At 36.9% G+C, this 17,740-nt stretch overlaps 1 protein-coding gene across 1 annotated transcript in view; it reads right to left on the bottom strand.

Annotated features, from left to right (window-relative positions):
- Window positions 1–9,167: 9,167 nt before the first annotated feature.
- LOC113235748 (sorting nexin-20) overlaps window positions 9,168–17,740 on the bottom strand; it is a 43,688-nt gene continuing 35,115 nt past the window's right edge. Inside the window, exon 5 of the mRNA XM_026471646.1 lies at window positions 9,168–9,363. Coding sequence (XP_026327431.1) covers window positions 9,266–9,363 — 98 coding nt within the window. The 3' untranslated portion in view covers window positions 9,168–9,265. The remainder of the gene's footprint in view (window positions 9,364–17,740) is intronic.

The following is a 17,740-nucleotide window of genomic DNA, read 5'->3' as shown; positions in this document are numbered from 1 at the left end:
TTCAATTTGTACTTTTTGAAGTGGACGCAGCGTGCGGTTGATTTATAGGCTTGTTCTCTAGTGATACTGAAATTTAGAAAAGCTATATTGTTCGCCATCCCCGGAGAACAAAAAGGCAACTGCCATCATCACTGTTCTAGTGTTATGTCATATTTAAGATATTTAGGTACCAATACATCTTTTAAATTTTTTTCGTGACAAAATAATACAATATTATTCAAATTTTCTACCCATGCCCAAGTGCACAAGAATAAGGTTATATGATTTATTTATTTGGCAAACCAACAGAATTACATATAATGCTTATTAATATGACAAATGACAATAGAATTATGTTCTCGTAAAGATAATTACGCGAAATTAAGATTAATAGAAATAAACACACAGTTTTCATATTTTATTCCCATTTCAAACTGTTCGGGCTGTTCGTATAATAAATAAATATACACAAAAGTTGATTATCATATCGTAGTTTCACTGTAACAGCAGAATAAAAGACCTTTCCAAAAAATATTTTACTGTTTACGAGAATAAGATTATATGTAATTATTATCTTCGCTACTTGTACTATTGCAACCCGTAGAAAAAAATGATAAGTCAACGGTGCAATACTTGTTTTCGGCTTCGACACAACGAGAATAAAATGCTAACCCACAATATAAATCCAACATGATGATTGATTTTGGCTAATTATTTATTATTGAAATATCTCCATTTTGGCTTAACTAACGGCTGTTTCATTTGTAATATAGAATGCACAAACAATATTATTCCCTTAAAGCAACTATTAAACTACCTACGTTCAGTCTTTAAGAACTTGTCAATGAAAACATGTTTTTTATTTTTCGTGAAATATTACTTTGTTGCGATTATCATTTTGTTCTCCGGGGATGGAGTGTTGTGTTTTCACAAGAGTTAATATGGTCTCGCATGACGTGTTATGGCATAAGCTGAGTTGTGAGACAAATCTCCCGTTTGAGATTATTGGGCTTTTCGAGTTTTGGTATCGAAACCATATCAACAATGTTAAGTAGGCTGGGTCGCTGTCGGAACCATAGAGGTTGGGATGCGGGGTAAGGCAGGGAGGGGGGTTTAACGTCACCTAAGCTCTTCAACCTGTATGTAAATGCATTGATTGGTGAGCTCTGTAGTATTAATGATGGCTGCTCATTGGATGGCGTTATAGTTAACAATATCAGCTATGCAGACGACATGGTGCTGCTGAGCCCATCAATATGTGCCCTCCGTGAGCTACTTAAGATATGTTAAAGCTATGCTGTTTCTTCTCTGTTTCTTTGTATTATGCCCAAGGTATAATACAAAGAAAAGTGAGCATCTGGTGTTTAAGCCGCGAGGTGGAGAAGTGGGCGTTGTACCGCCGGTCTCCCTTTGTGGCAGTGAGCTTACTAGAGTTTTTAAATTTAAATACCTGAGTCACTGAGTGACAGATGATCAGTCCGATCTGGTGGATATAGAGAGAGAACGGAGAGCCCTTACAGGCAGATCAAATATACTCGTGTCAAACCTTCTACACGTGTAGCCTATGGGTGAAGTATAATAAGCTGACCCTAAATACGCTGAGGGTACAATATAGCAACGCGTTTAGGACGTTGCTGGGGCTACCACGACACTGTAGCGCTTCAGGCATGTTCGCTGAGACACGCTCAGATGGCTTCAAGCCATTCTGAGGAAGCGGGTTGCTTCTCTTTGGCGACGTGAGCGTGGGTCCCCAACAGCATTCTGAAAGTTGTGGCAGATAAAATTGACTGCCCCATCCAGGCCCACTGGATAAAACTTCACGTGGCGGTTTAGTTTAAGTTTACATAAATGTGTTAGATTAATTTCAATTTTATATTTAAACAATCTCAATTTTATATTTAATGTCGTAATTACTCGCGGTTGTATATTTTTTGAATTTTAATTGTATAATTTTAATTTATTTTAATATTATCTTATTTTATTTCAATTGTAGCATTTGAATAGCATCATACTAATCTTATTCCTAAGTTCTTTACTAACAAACTATGGATAATTGTTTTTGGTCCGAAATAAAGTATTATTATTATTATTATATCCCATACACATGACACTAAAAGGCTTTACTATAATTAACTGTACGTTCGTAATAAACGTTTCAGACATTAGCGACAAAATAATTTAAAAGAAAAGTAACAATCATTCGCCTACGGCGCGGAGGCTCTACGAATTTTTGTAGCACGTAGCAGAGAACTGAAAAAGTGTCGTTATACCTGTGAATTACTTCTCGCCAGCGGTAGGAATGTGTTAATAAATTAAGTGACGTCACATTTGAGCGGTTAACCAAGTTACCGGCGGGGTCGAGGGCGTTTCCCGCCTTTTTCGCTTAAGTTTTCCGCGCCGGCGGCACCGGAAGTTCGGCCATTATTATTTTACGCGGGCAACAAGCGGCGCGATAATATCCCGCGCTTCGGCCCGCCCGCTGCCTCCGCTGCCTTTAATGGCTGAACGTGTCTTCTTACTTCTCAGTTAATAGGTGTAATAACTTAAACAAAAAAGCAAGATTTAAAATTAAACTCCCGATCGTATCTGACCGACAGACGGTAAGAAGGATTTTATTACCATTACAATCAAAATTTTAAGCAAACTCTTTTTAAGCGATTTGTGACTTAATTTTATATTTTTTTATGATCTTAAAATCAACGAGTTTCGAAATAATTGAAGATGTTTAACATCGTTGTACAGAATACATAATTGTGTTGCATTTTTTTTATATTATGTATTATTTTTAGGCTCGAAACCTATATATAAGATGTTATTCGATTAGATCAGACAGTCCTGTGTTACCTTAGAAGATGGAAAAGTTACAGAACAGAATTGTTTGTTCTCAATTCGGCATACGTCACATGTCGTGCGGCCAGTGTTTTGCGTAATCCCCGGGCGCAGCTTAGCCGTGCCTAAGCCGGGTCGGGTCGGCATCTCGCACTTCGTCCCGTAAATCAATCCGGGACTCTCCGGGCTATTCAGGATAGTCTCAGGCGACGCAGCAAAAATAAAAGGTCGGATACCGCAACCGCACCTACACGCGGAAATCCGCTTACATAGACCATTTCAGAGGTAAAAGTTTCCTATTTGAATACGAAAAAGCTTATTTACAACACTATATTACGACTGATGTTTGTTTTATTTGAAGGTAGTTAAAACTGGAGGTATTTCTTAATATGCTTTATACATTCATTACACTGTAGGTTCAGTGATGAATGGCACTCGTGCTTATATAATTGAACATTACTGCACCTACAACACAAAGAAATTACTTTAATAAAACATTTGTTTAAATGAACAATAAAATAATGTAGATCCACAGCTGTTTACGAGTTTCACGCAAAACATTTTAAATGTTATTACCAACCAAATGATACTTTCTCGTGACAGAGTGGTCGTAATACCGAAATAATAGAATAAAAAATAGTTGACAGTCCATTGTCTGTTAAATTATTCACGAAATGTGTTCGTCGCTCCAGATCTTTGGTGAGATCGGGCGATAAGGTGAATTACGCGTTTCCATATTTCATGCCGAGTGAAATCCACCTGATGACAGTCGTGACAGCTACAAACGAGTTTTCGTTCGACCTGCTGCCGTGGGTAATACCGCTACCGACGCTGCATGTATACATGAGAATAACTAAGTATGAAATAATGATTTCCGCCGGGCCTTAGTGCACATATAGGGCCAAAATAGTATCATGTAGTAAAGTTTAACTACTTAATGTCTATATTCTCTGTTAAATTATTACGGCTCGGAATGATTTCATTAGAAAGTTTAATCTCTAAGCTAAACATCTGCTTGCGATGTAAGTGTAAGATGTAAATCAACACGGAAATATTTATTTTCATCGCCGTCAAGATAATATAAACATCCACACACCTAGTAATCATCTTACCGCTAGCAGGCTGACACAATTAAAAATTAACGTATGGGTCCATTGATATGTGGATAATTCGAGAGCTCACATCCGCTAGCCGCAGGCGCGGGCCGTCCGCAACCGTCATTACCGCCGACAATTCAATTCGACACATCTTCAGGGTTTCACCTCGCCCAATAATTAGCCGCCACTATCATTAACTCAGCTACACAACAAAACGTAATAACCTTGCAATTAGACGGTGGCTGTCATTAGATTGTAATAGAGTTTCGTACAATTTGTGAGTAAAATCGTCAAGCGTGTCACATTACCGGCATCCATTAGGGCGTTTACACAACACAGAATTGAAATGAGTAGCCCACAGATTATCGTGATAGACGAATCGCCGCTTTGTCTCGATAATAACGATTTATACAGGGTGCTACGCCGAGTAGGCGTGGCGTTTGTTTGCTGCCACATCGTGACAAATTGTTTTACGCCTTTTGTGATTACACTCAGAAAGCTATTAATTTCTTAAAACAAATACAAATTTTGTATACCTAACTACTAACAAAAACCAAAAGTTAACTTTGAATGCCGTTACTATATCACGGCTTCACTTAAAACGTATTTGCCCAGATCACATCAACTCCTTGTAAGTGCTTGACCGTCAATGACACCAGCTGAAAGATTGCTATATTATTGTCAACACTCTGTATATGAATTGCTAAGCGCAACCATGTGCCGGTGGCGACTATGCCCTGTACACCGACACCGGGTGATTTCGGCAGATAGAACGATAATATCCTCACGTATGGTATTAGGATCGCGCGATAAGATCGTATCTACTCAACGTTAAATAACAGGTTTCCTGCAATCATCGCGGTAATTTTAATAATATAATTACGATATTCGGCTGTCGGCTTTTCAGCCCCTGTAATGACGCCGAACAAACAACTGGGCGATTAAACAAAATATTACACCAATATGTCATTATAGTTTGAAGCATATGAAAAAAGGCACCAATGTCGACACTGATACTTTTTTGTATAATAACAATTAAGTTCTTCTGATTTGTCATAGTTTTATTATACGAAGTCTCGCAGTTATGTACTGATGTTAGCCAATTTCAGGAGATTATCTCATTTACTTTTTAGGTTTCCATAGAACCTCCAAATAACTTGTTTAAATTACCGTTCAAGTCGCGATTAGGCACAAAAAGTTAAATTAATATTTAAGCACAAAGTGATTTGGTAGGCTATCATTAGGCGGGTAGTCGCTGATTGAGCGAATTAATCTCGATCCCAATTTCCTACACGCATTTATCTTGAGGGAACTTACGTTACAAGATACTTTGGCATGTCCAATAATTTGTTATAGCACCATTTTACAGCGGACTCGACATTTCACTTATCAAAAACTGTATTGCATATACATAGTTACACACATTGCTATTAAAGAAAGAAAATCTTGTGACGATGCGAATAAAAACATGAAAGTTTCAAAGATTAACAACTTAATGTTAGAATAAATGAAACACAAAGTTTAGTTCCAAGACCAAATTAATGGTTTGGGGTGTCAGGACGTGTAATGAAGATTGTAAGACAACCAAAAGGGTCACCATGATGATGATGAACACACCCATAATAAGATGGTATCACGGCGTCCAATCTAGCTGTGAATTTATAATAAATAGGGACGTAATATCGCCACATTACGAAACCGAAACGCAACGGTTGGCTCACTAATGACGGTGCTAGCTTATTGTTTTAGATTACCGCCGCCCTCTGATACAGTGCATCGCCTGTGATTAGGGCTCAACGTGCCAAAAAAAGTCAACAAATTCACCCCTTCGTGATAACTGCATCTGCGCTTGAAGTATGACCAAGCCGGGGCACAACAGACTATCAACTTATTTTAGGATTAGCTTCGGTTTAAATAGCTCAACATATCTTTTTGGGCATCTCGTTGTTTTCTGTCAGCATTTCCGTGCGGTATACCCAACTTTCTTTTTCATATTAAACGAAAAAAGTTGTAACAGCCGCTCAATTAGTTTAAGAATCCGCACAGAAGTGCTTCGCCGACCCTAAATTTTTACCAATTAAATGCAAAACTCGCCCCAGCACCGACGGCCATATAAAATTTAAAGTTCATACAATTCGCGCAACACAAATTTTTATTACCTTCGCCCTGTAAATAAGTAAACAAAAAGAACAAATTAGCGTGAGCCTCAGTGCAAGACGTTGTCCGCTCTATATCCCGCTCGGGACACAAGGGTGTAAAAAGTAAAACAATAAGGATTCTGCGCGGTTGCGGGGGATATTTATTGTTAATGAAAATGGCAGGATTTGAACTAACGTCTTGTAACTAAATACCCTCCACGGTTAAAGCGGGCACTAATTTGGTTTTTATAGCGCGTCCTTAATTTGATTTGGCGGCATCTCAGCCCGCCACTATTGCCAGTAGAGCAATTAATTTGTCCGGATTATATTTTTTCCCGGCGCCCTGAGGCCGCGAGCTGCGGCCTGCGCCCAGGCCTCCCCGCGCCTTACTTACGCGCCCGCAACACGATCCAACCGAGGAGGAAAAAATAAAATAAAACTTAAGCCCCGTTTAATTTGAAGGGTGGTTCTGGGCTATTAAAGTAACACGCTTATGTATTGCAAATTATATTGAAATTTGTCTTCCATTACTGAGCGTCTTCCTCACACAAATGTTGCCCGCATTACGAGCGGGAGATTTTTATTCCTTGCTACGCCCACCCTTGTCTCCCGGTTTTTTACATCGGAAGTTTTGTGGTGCCTTTTTTTCTCGCTAATTAAAACTCTTCCGCGCTGTTTCCTGCGAGAAACGAGATCCGATCAATTAATTTTTGGGCGGCGTAAGCCATCTCGAAATTTACTGACCAATATAAAAAGGCAATTTTCCTGCGCAAAAAAAGGTATCTAAAAGTAATTGATCAAATAAAGGTTTACGCTTCAATCGACGACATTCAATTAGTGAACTTTTGTAATACCCGTAACTTCTAAATTTTAAACATCCGTATTCGTTACTATAAAAAAAATGTATTAATAGAACTAAAAATTATAATGTTCTACATAGTAATTTTAAGAAAACAAAACTTAAGCAATCGGCTGGACGAGCTGGCGAGGTGCGGTATTGACGACGGAGAATGGAGTCACGCACGTCATTGTGTTGTGTCTAACGCAATATTTGAGTCGAGATACCTTTCATCAGAGCAATAACGTACAATTATGGCCACTACTGAAACAACTACTGATTCTTCTTTCTTCGATTTTGTTTGAATACAATGTTACATTTATCCATTACTATTTTTTATATAAAAAGCTCTGTGCGGTACGAATAGGTAGCTATTTTAAGACATATTTACCTTCAACCATCACTTATTATAACTATTGGAATGGCGAAAACCTGAAAACTCAATAATTAAATTACTGCCAATTTTACAAATACTTCTATAACGACTATATATATTAACAACTCTCCCCTCAAAACTTACAAAACAAATTATAGTTGACTGTTTTTAAAATAAAACACAACTACAAATTATTTGGATTATTTTCAAAAGGATTTCAAATAATAAAGTTTATTGCACTTAAAATAATGTTTTATTTTCTGTGGTCTATAGAATATTTACGATCCAATAAATTCTTGACAAATTAAAGTGATCACAAAGACAATAGTAAAAGAAAACACGAAGCAAAAAGTCCATGTGTACCCTTCAATCAATAGGAATGAAGCCGGGTGCAATTTGTCGTTGATGAGTGCTGTCGAGCAGCAACCAGCAAGCACGCGCCGAATTAAATGGAAATCAATACCAAGCGCACGTGACCGTCGACCCTTACATCTTGCCGACGGACAATGCTCAAGAGGTATTGAGGTACAGGCAGTTGCAGTACGCAGTTGAAGAGATTCTTGAATTTTATGACGGCAGAAAATGTTAGAAACAGAAGTTTCAAAACTAACAGCATAATTATGTTTAATGCTGCACCCGGCGTCGCATTAATTTCCATATCTAGGTAGTTCTTGCTCGCTTCAGTTTACTCATTGTAAGGCTGACAACCAATCCTGACCAAAAATAAATCACGAAATGTGTACTATGTACTATGGGTCACTGATGTAAAAAAAATGTGACTTAACAAATTTTGTAAGTAACAAACTTAAGCACATAGGTGAAACATTTGTAGTTTTCACTGTAGTAAAGGGTTTTTCAACAACAATTTTGTTTTGTAAATCAAAATGAAACAATTAATTTTTATATATATACTGTTTCGGTGGTTGTGTGACTTGTGGCACCGTCTTGTTGAAAGCACATGTTAGTGATATCCATATCATCAATAATTTAATGAATTTATTGTAAACCATATTTCCCGATTGCATAATTTCACGAAACTCAGCCGTTAAGTGGCCAGCTCGATTATGTGAATTAACTCCACTGGATTATTTTTTATGGGGTTATGTTAAAGACAGAGTCTATACGGAGCCAATCGACTCGATTGCAGCCTTAAAACTCAAAATTCGTGAAGTGATTAACGAAATAGACCCACCATTTTGTCAAAAAGTGATTAAAAACTTTGATGAAAGAATCGACATCTGTAACTGTGGTCGTGGTGGACATATCATATCATTTTTCATTCATAATTGTCAAACTTGACTTTTTCTAATATAATAAAATTTGAATCATTGCCATCTCAATTTATTGTTTGATTTTGATTTACAAAACAAGGTTCTTATTGAAACACCCTATATAATAAATTGATGTGTAAATTTTATAAAGACAATATAGCTCTACAAAACTTCATCTATCACAGGTAGTTCTATGAATCTGTAGGATGCGGGCGAAGACATTGGTCGGCAGTAGAACAAATCTCACTGAAATCACTAGTCTCTACAACGACGGACCGCTCGAAATCACTACCAATTGCTATAGAACAAGTAACTTGCAGAGGGAGTAGGTACATAGGTACTACGTATTATAACCGAAATACTTTAACCGATTTATGAAATTCTACTTCACTTATTCTGAAGCGGCAGTAAAGTCACAGTTTGTAAGAAAGCTTTTGTAGTCTTATAATATTTACTAAATTCTAACAACTACTTTCGATGTATCTGTCTAAAAGTATAATTATTAATTCATATATTTAATGGCTACATGTAGATATGTGTGTCACCTCTGCGTTTTCTCGGTGTTTGCAACAAATGAAAATGTTCAGGGAACACGTCCGCAGACAATCGCCTCCGCAGACAAAGCAGCACTTCCTTCGATCGGTGTTCGATGATTGATCAATCAATGCATTAGAAAGCTCCTTAATTGCGGCAATTCCACCTCTATTTGCACGAATAGTGGCCACGTCGGCGGCCCCTCACGAACACCCTAATAGTCTTACGGCAATGTCTCCAAAGAGGGTAGTGCATTTCCAGAAATACTCAATAGTGATTGAACAAAATGTAGTCATTTTCCCTGAAAAGTTAATTTAAAGCTTTAAGTAGAGCCTGGAAGGAATTGCTACTATATTACTCGTATTACCGTTGCAAAATCGTTGATAACGACGGCATGTCCAGTCTGCCAGGGCAAACTGAAATCTACCCTGTTATGTTAAATTCATTTGAACTTATCGCCAAAACCGTATCCAGTGCTTACATACTAAAGCAATATCGGCAAAAGGACAAAATATCGCTGCAAATAAACGTTTAAGTTTATGGACTCGAAAGATATTACCGATTCGTGATCTCCTTTTTCTTTAGTTTCGGGCGGTCGGCCATCTTGGCGACATGTGGCGGAAGATTTAGGCGGGAAACGTGCCCTGCCATATTAGATTATGACGAAATGAATTGAGCGCTAGCACGCGCTACTATTGGATATGTTATTGACGTAGATTTGCGATCGAAGGAACGAACTGATATTTCGTATTGTTATTAAACGCGCAGGCCCCGTGGACGTGCGCCGCGTACAGAATAGATACGCCCCGATACGCCGCCCTTATGGACCTATCGTTTAGGCCTCTTTATATTTTTCTTATGTAAATACGGTTTCATATCCGATGAGCTTTATTTATGTGGGAATCGTTTTAGCAAGATAAGTCTCTCTGCTGCGCCAGTGTTCACTTCTTGTGATGCATGTAAATTTTGTTTGTTTCCAGGTTCTGATTTATTGTATGACGTATTTTACTCTTCTTACCTGAGACTTCCCAAGGAGCACACTTTATATGCCTTAAAACTGTTATATCTATAAACAGTCTTAATATGGTATAGATTTAGACAATAGTTCTCTATAAATGTTTTTAGAAAAAAGAAATTGTTGTTATAGACTTATTTCACTCAAGTCCAAATTTTAAAACCTTCTCAATACCAAACAACTTAATTAAGTTTAATCTCTCTTAAGATTTACTCTTATAGTCCCTATTTTATTTATTATATTTTATATTTTATTTTATTTAATCTGTAGAACAACTGAATATTTTTAGTAAAATTGTTCTATACACATCCAGTAAAAACTAGTGTTCCTAAGTTTATTCTAGATATATTTAATTTATAGACATTCTGTAGTGTTTGTACTTATTGACAAACACGTTATAGCGCGACTTCAGTAGATTTTATTTAAAAAATACTACAATTAGGATTTTTACTCTATTGGACGTTGTAAAAGATAAATTCTTACAACGTCCAAAATGGATAAAGTACAGAATATTAAAAGATCTGGTGGAAATGGTGAATCTTGGATATTAAGTAACATCATTCGATACAATTAGCGTTGCCAATTGTTCAAAATCCCCAAAAATCACGGATAAAATCCCCAAATTTGGGGAGAGCAAAGTTCATATTTCCCACCAATTCCCCACATCTCGAGTTTTCATTATTTATTAGAAATACATCTCTTAAAAATAATAGGGGTTAAAGTATGAAATTGCCGATTTGTACTGAAAATCTAAATTGTTTATTTTTTAAATTTTTAACAAATTTATTTAATCAAAATAGTTGCCATTATTATCTATACATTGCTGCCATCTAATGGGAAGGTTATTAATGCCTTTGCGATAGAACTCCGACGATCTAGACTGCACAAACTGTGTGAAAGCATTTTGTACTGCCTCCTGGGAAGAAAACTTCTTGTCACGTAGATAATTGTCCAAATCACGAAAAAAATGGTAGTCCGTTGGAGCAAGGTCTGGTGAATACGGAGGATGACGAATGGTTTCTAACTGCAGTTCCTGAAGGGTCAAAATGGTTTCTCGTGCTGTGTGAGGTCTCGCGTTGTCGTCGATCGATTCATGAGTCGGGGCTGTTTTACTGCTAGTTTTGTCAACATGGTTCGGAGTTCGGCACAATAGACATCTGCCGTTATTGCCAGATCGGAGAAAACTATAGTGAATAACACCATGCTGAGACCACCAAACAGTTACCATTACCTTTTTATTGGTAAGTTTTGCTTTAGGACACTGTTGTGGCATTTGACCTGGGGTCAGCCATTGCATTTTTCTTTTCCGGTTATCATAAAGAATCCACTTTTCATCACATGTTACAATTCGATCCAATATTCCTTCATTTCTGTACCGGTTCAACAAGGCAACACAAGTTTCAACACGCGTTTCTTTCTGCAGATCAGTCAAATCATGAGGCACCCATTTTTCGTATTTTTTTATTTTATTGATTTGACGCAAGTGAGTCAATTGTGGGTAAGGTAACGTTAAACCATGCCGCTAATTCCTGGGCAGTTTGACTAGGATCGGCTTCCACTATCTCTCTTAATTCATCGTTATTCACCTGTGTGGGCGGTCTTCCTCGTGGCTCGTTCTTTAAGTCGAAATTTCCATCACGAAAGCGTTTAAACCAAAATCGCACGGTGCGTTCATTAGTAGACCCCTCTCCAAACGCAGCATTGATATTGCGGGCTGTTTCTGCCGCGTTAGTTCCGCGTCGGAACTCGTATTCAAAAATCACTCGAATTTTCGCAGTATCCATCTTTCTTGTCTAAATTGAATAACAAAAACAATTGAAAGTCGATATTCAAATGTTTCAAATTTAAAAAAAAAAATCACAGAAACCATTTGAAAAAAGTTTCATTCGAAAACCTCAAACCATGAAGATTCTATGAAAATTCAAAGAACCTATTGCAATAAAACGGCAATTTCATACTTTAACCCCTAATATAATAAACAATTAAGAAACTCAAAATATAATAATCTATTACGTTTGCTGTGAATGTAAACAGAATGTAAAATGTAAAACTAATTATAAAATTAGATGACCTTAAATCGTTTATTTATTTTAATTAGATTCAACAGTAATCTGTCTTTGAAAAAAAAAATTTTCTTTGCCGTACAAAATTAAGTAAATTGATTATTTGTCGTGCATTTAGTGACACTATGTTAATGTTAGAAATAATCAATGAGTTTCGACCTACATTTAATATTTAAAGTTGACGAGTGGTAAGTTGTGGTGTGGAAGTACCAACTGCTCGGCTTTTTTTTCAATAGCTGATTTTGTTTTGCTTCATACCGGGGACCGGCCTAAGCAGGAGAAAGAGTCGCGAACTCAACACGCACCGAATGGTAATTTTACAATTCAGAACCAAGTGCTCTAATTATAATTCTATTTATATGTTATGTTGAGTGTGTGCGTTATTACTATTATTACTATTTAAGCTGCTTGTTAATAATACGAGGGATGTGCGATGTTGAAAAACACGTCGATATAGTCCATCAAATTGTTTCTAACAGTAACGATCAACCTAGCGACGCATCATCAATTGATAGATTAAACAAAATGATAAAATATTAGAATCCCCACATTTTCCTCACATAGCGCCAATCTCCACAAAATCCCCAATCTTGTTGAAATTCCCCAGAATTTGGGGAATTCCCCACAAATTGGCAACGCTGGATACTATATATACTATATACATATATATTGATGAGTTACGACTATTACCCCTATCTATATATATATATATATAGGGTAATAGTCGTAACTCGCGAGCGAGCCGGTCATGGCCGGTTATGTTTGTTGACAAATAAATAAGAAGTGATAAAAACAATTGAAATGAGCGCGTAAACTTCTGTACTTCAATGTTGTGTGTGTGTATTGTGCCGTCTATCAATAGAATACAGTCAAATCATTGTGTGAAATGTGGTTGGCGTGAAGAAATAACCTAAAAAAAATAAAAAAAAAAATAAAAATTTTTTTTTCAAAATTTCTACCATCATGAGTTAGGTATGCCATTAAAATATTCCTTATATTTATATGATAGGGAATTTATCCACCTTTTTAGCCACATATAACACATTCCATATTATTATACAGAATAACGTTTTTTTGCGACAAATTGAATTTTTAAAATTGTTTTTTCGACCTAGCGTTTTGAAAAGTTTTTTATTGCATAATACGCTCACTATTCCCTATAACTTTTATAAAGGTTTTGTAATACTGTCAAAAGACAAAATCGCTTAGAAACATCGCAATTTGTAGACAATCATAAAAGCTTCATAGGAGTGAATATTCTTCTACAAGATTAACTGCCTAAAGCAAGTAAAAATAATCTTTTCGTATTCTAAAGTGTTTCTATAGATACAGCTATAGACAAAATGCTCTCAATAGTGTTTTGAAAAAGCTTTAAATTCTTATCACCATTTTTATTTTTAAAGAATAACTATGAAATAGCCGAGAAAAACTTCTTTTCTTTTTAAAAAGTAAATCTAAGTAGAAATTTGCTTGAAAAAGCCTAGAACTTCTTGGAAATGGTTTGTTTTACGAGTTATTTTGTATATTTAAGCTTTGTATAAATATTTAAAACCGAAAATCGATAACTATAATTTTATTAAGTTTATATTTTATACACAAATATTTAAAATTTTGCGAGCGCATTACTTTTATGACAGATCACTTTTCACAATGTATTTAAAGTCGCACGTCAATTCACGCTTTCTAACCGATTAAACATTGCACGACAAAGTCAGAAATATTATATCTAATTTCGCCATGTTGCAATTTTTATAGTTTATATTTTGTAAGCCAGTAAACTTGAAATCTATTAGTATTAAGAGAATTGCGTTAATGTTTCTAACGCTTTAGTAACGGTTTTAAAGTAGCATTACTAAGAAAACTATCACAGACTATAAATAATTTAAAAACTGTCTACATTCTACAAATAACTGCCTCTGTGGCCGAATGGTTACCATGCCGGACTGCCACGCAGAGGTCCCAGTTTCGATTCCCGGGCCGGGAGAAATATTTGTATGGCCTACATTTATTTCTCTCGTGAGTTTGGGTGTAATTTGTGGTTGTCTGTGTGTGTCCATGGCACCCGCAACACAGGGTTTCCCTAGTGCGGGGCTATGTTGAGTGTGTACGTTATTATTCTACAAATGGTCTTGTAGCATTCTAGAAAGGTTACTTGAGAAAATAGATAAGAATCACTCTTAACACTACCTACAGATAGTTTGTTAAAGCACTCTTGTCTCTATATCTATATCTACTAATAAAGTTGTGCCCACTTTTACTTTAAATTATCTAGAAACCTTCTTCGAGATATCTAGAGGAAATTTGAACTCTTAAAATATTCAATCGAATTAAATTCTATTAGATATCTTATAGTATATATATATTTAGATATGGGTGTGCTGCTTGGGTTTGTATCCAAATGATATCCAAACGGGTGTTAATACGAAGCAATCTACTTCTTCGATGCTTAATTGTAGTGATGAATAACTTGTTACCAGTTTAAAGTGCAATAACACAGCTTCTCTTTTTGACATTTTTTGTTAAAAAAGTAGCAGTAGAGCTTGTTGTTCCTCCCGGGAAGTACTGCCACTTTACCTATTTCTGCCGCCAAGCAGTAATGTGAACATTATTGCGTTCCGGCTTGGAACGTTAAGGGTGCAGATGAATTTACGGGTACATAGGACTTGTAAACTTATATCTCAAGGGGAGGGACTAAGATCTTTGCGATTTAAAGCTCTGAGTGGCACTGCAACTGTTATGAATAGGCGTGTCGCTTACCACCAGGCGCAAAACTTGTTCGTCTCGTCACTTGGTATTATAAACATTATCAGTCTCAGAATTCGTGCAGGACAATGATCACTAATAAAATGATCTCGATGTACAGCCTATATTTATATTAAGTATCTAATTAAAACATATAATAACACTCATCACGCACCAGGGAAACCCTGTATCGCGGGTGCCATGGACACACACATAGACGATCACAAATTAAGCCCAAACTCACGAGAGAAATAAATGCCTCCTTCAACTCTTCATCGTCGGAAAAATGCTTACCCCGAAGATCTTTCTTTAGATTTGGGAACAAAAACTAATCACTGGGGGCCAGGTCAGGGCTGTAAGGTGGATGAGTGATTTCTTCAAATCCACAATTCCTCACAGCGGCCTTGGCAACGCGCCCTGTGTGAACCGGCGCGTTGTCGTGAAGAAGCAAGACATCAGCGGTCAATTTTCCAGGTCTTTTTTCCTTTATAGCGTCCTTCAAATTGCGTAGGCTGTTTGCGGAAGCTGCGGTAGTAATACTTTGACCCATTTTTGTGTATTCGATCAGTAAAATTCCCTTAAAATCCCAAAGCACTGTGGCCATGAGTTTTCCGGCGGATGGGCAGACTTTAAACTTCTTCGGTGGGTCTGTTCCTTTTTTATGCCACTGCATGGACTCTTGCTTACTCTCAGGATCATAGTGATGAATCCATGTTTTATCACCGGTGACAACGCGTTCAAAAATTGCACTCAGATTTTCGCTACAGAGCTCCAAAAACCCCTTACTGCACTCAACTCGAACTTGTTTCTGAAGCGGCGTGAGCATTTGCGGCACCCATCTTGCACTGACTTTTGAAAGATTCAGATGTTCATGAAGGATAGTGTGAATGGTACCCACGGATAGCTTAGTCTTTTCTGCTAATGTTTTCACTCTGATACGGGCATCTTCCAATACAAGATTCTCGACAATTTTGACGTTTTCTTCAGAAGTGGCACTTACCGGCCCTCCAGCACGGGGGTTGCCTTCAATACTCTCTCTACCCCGTTTAAATTCACTAGACCACTTCTGAATAGTAGATAATGAAGGAGCAGAATCTTGATAAACAGCCACCATTTCTTCATGAATAACTTTTTGAGTCTTTCCTTGTTTTGTAAGGAATTTAATCACTGCGCGGTGCTCGATTTTCGTCAACATTGTGGCGTCTGTCATTGTAGTTGTCTTCTCGTATTGATAACTTGAATACTAATGATGACAATTACATGAAATTTTATATTTATACCCTTAAAGAGTGTCTTTAACTAATGAGGTAATTAATTTACTCTTATCATTAGTTAATCACAATTTTTCACAATTTCACAACAATTGTGAAACCTAAACTTAGACACCGTTATATTATATATAATACATAATTATATAAAAATACAAAACCAAACTTTGTAACTTTGATCCTGTCCACTTTAACACACATTATTATGTCATGCTACGAAGAACCTACACGAATTATAAATAAATAAGTAATCAAAAATGTTCAAACAAGTTCGGCGGAGTGTCGCTAAGATCAAAGAGTGTATATGCCAGACCAAACCGTTGTTAAAACGTCTTCAAGGGTTTCAGCGGTAAACAGTAGCTTAGTTTATGGCGTAAGTTTAAGGGAAAAAGCGAGGAGAACGTTTTTTTGAAATTAAATGTCTTTTTATTAAATTTTTTTTTGATTCACGAGTAAAAAGGGCAGACATTTCTAAATACATTAACTTTTTTTATATTTTCTTATTATGTCAAGGGACGGGACGAACTAGTTGTGCGCCTGGTGGTAAGCTACCCGCCTTCTGAGCTTTAAATCGCAAAGATCTGAAGGGCACTGCCGCTGCGCCCGTCACCCAGGAACATAAGTTCACAAGTCCCATGGGCCTGTAATTTCATCAGCACCCTTACTTACACTTCAAAACCGGAACACAGTAATGCTGACATTATTGCTTGGCGGCAGAAATAGGTATGGTGGCAGTACATCTCTGGACGGACTCTTTCACAAGGAGCTCTACTGCTACTAAACTATATACACATCATCATCATGCACGCATCATGCACGGGTCTGCCTTCAAGGGGTTTTTAGGCCACAGCGGATGTTGTGAACATTTTGTGACGGTTTTCCGAAGGTTGTGAACATTCTTTAACGTGCAGGTTTCATTACGATGTTTTTCTTTATCGAAAAGCGTATAAGTAGTAAATTTGCACATAAATTTCGAAAAGCTCAGATGATGAACCCGGATTCGAACCCACGGCCTCTGCTTGAGAGGCAGTAGGCTACCGCGGCTTTTTAAATACTGAAATATTAACTTGACTAAATGACACTATTATTTCAAATTAGCGCGAAATATAATGTAGATATATATATTAATGTGCTGTGTGTGGCTGAGCGTAGTATCTGGTAGTATCATAGTATAAGAAGATGATGTAGCAGCACGGCTTGTTTGTGCGCACGCCCGCCTCGCGTCGTGTACTGACGTACACATAAGCATGATCTCGCAATACACTCGCGTTGCATAGAGCGGGTTTTTACACGCGGCATTATTTTTAAAGTGTGGTGTTTAAAAAATGATATGAAATTGAAGACGTGTTTATATTAGTTTAAACTGTGTAACGGTGGCTTGCTAGAGATGTTGCTATTCAGAGTTCCAACTTGGTCTGTGCGTAATGAACGATTATTTAGTTATACCCCATAAAAAACAATGTATCACTAAATGATCCTCTGTATTGAATGTGTGGGTATTACAACGAAATATGTACTAATTGTGATATGTTTAACTGACTTACTTTTTAACCGACTTAAAAAAGAGAGGAGGTTCTCAATTCGACTGTA

This window comes from Hyposmocoma kahamanoa, unplaced genomic scaffold (genome assembly GCF_003589595.1).
Source record: "Hyposmocoma kahamanoa isolate Upper Pololo Valley unplaced genomic scaffold, ASM358959v1 102, whole genome shotgun sequence".
NCBI classification, from domain to species: Eukaryota; Metazoa; Arthropoda; class Insecta; order Lepidoptera; family Cosmopterigidae; genus Hyposmocoma; species Hyposmocoma kahamanoa.
Note: the sequence above shows the minus strand (reverse complement) of the source record. Positions and strands in the feature narration are given on the sequence as shown.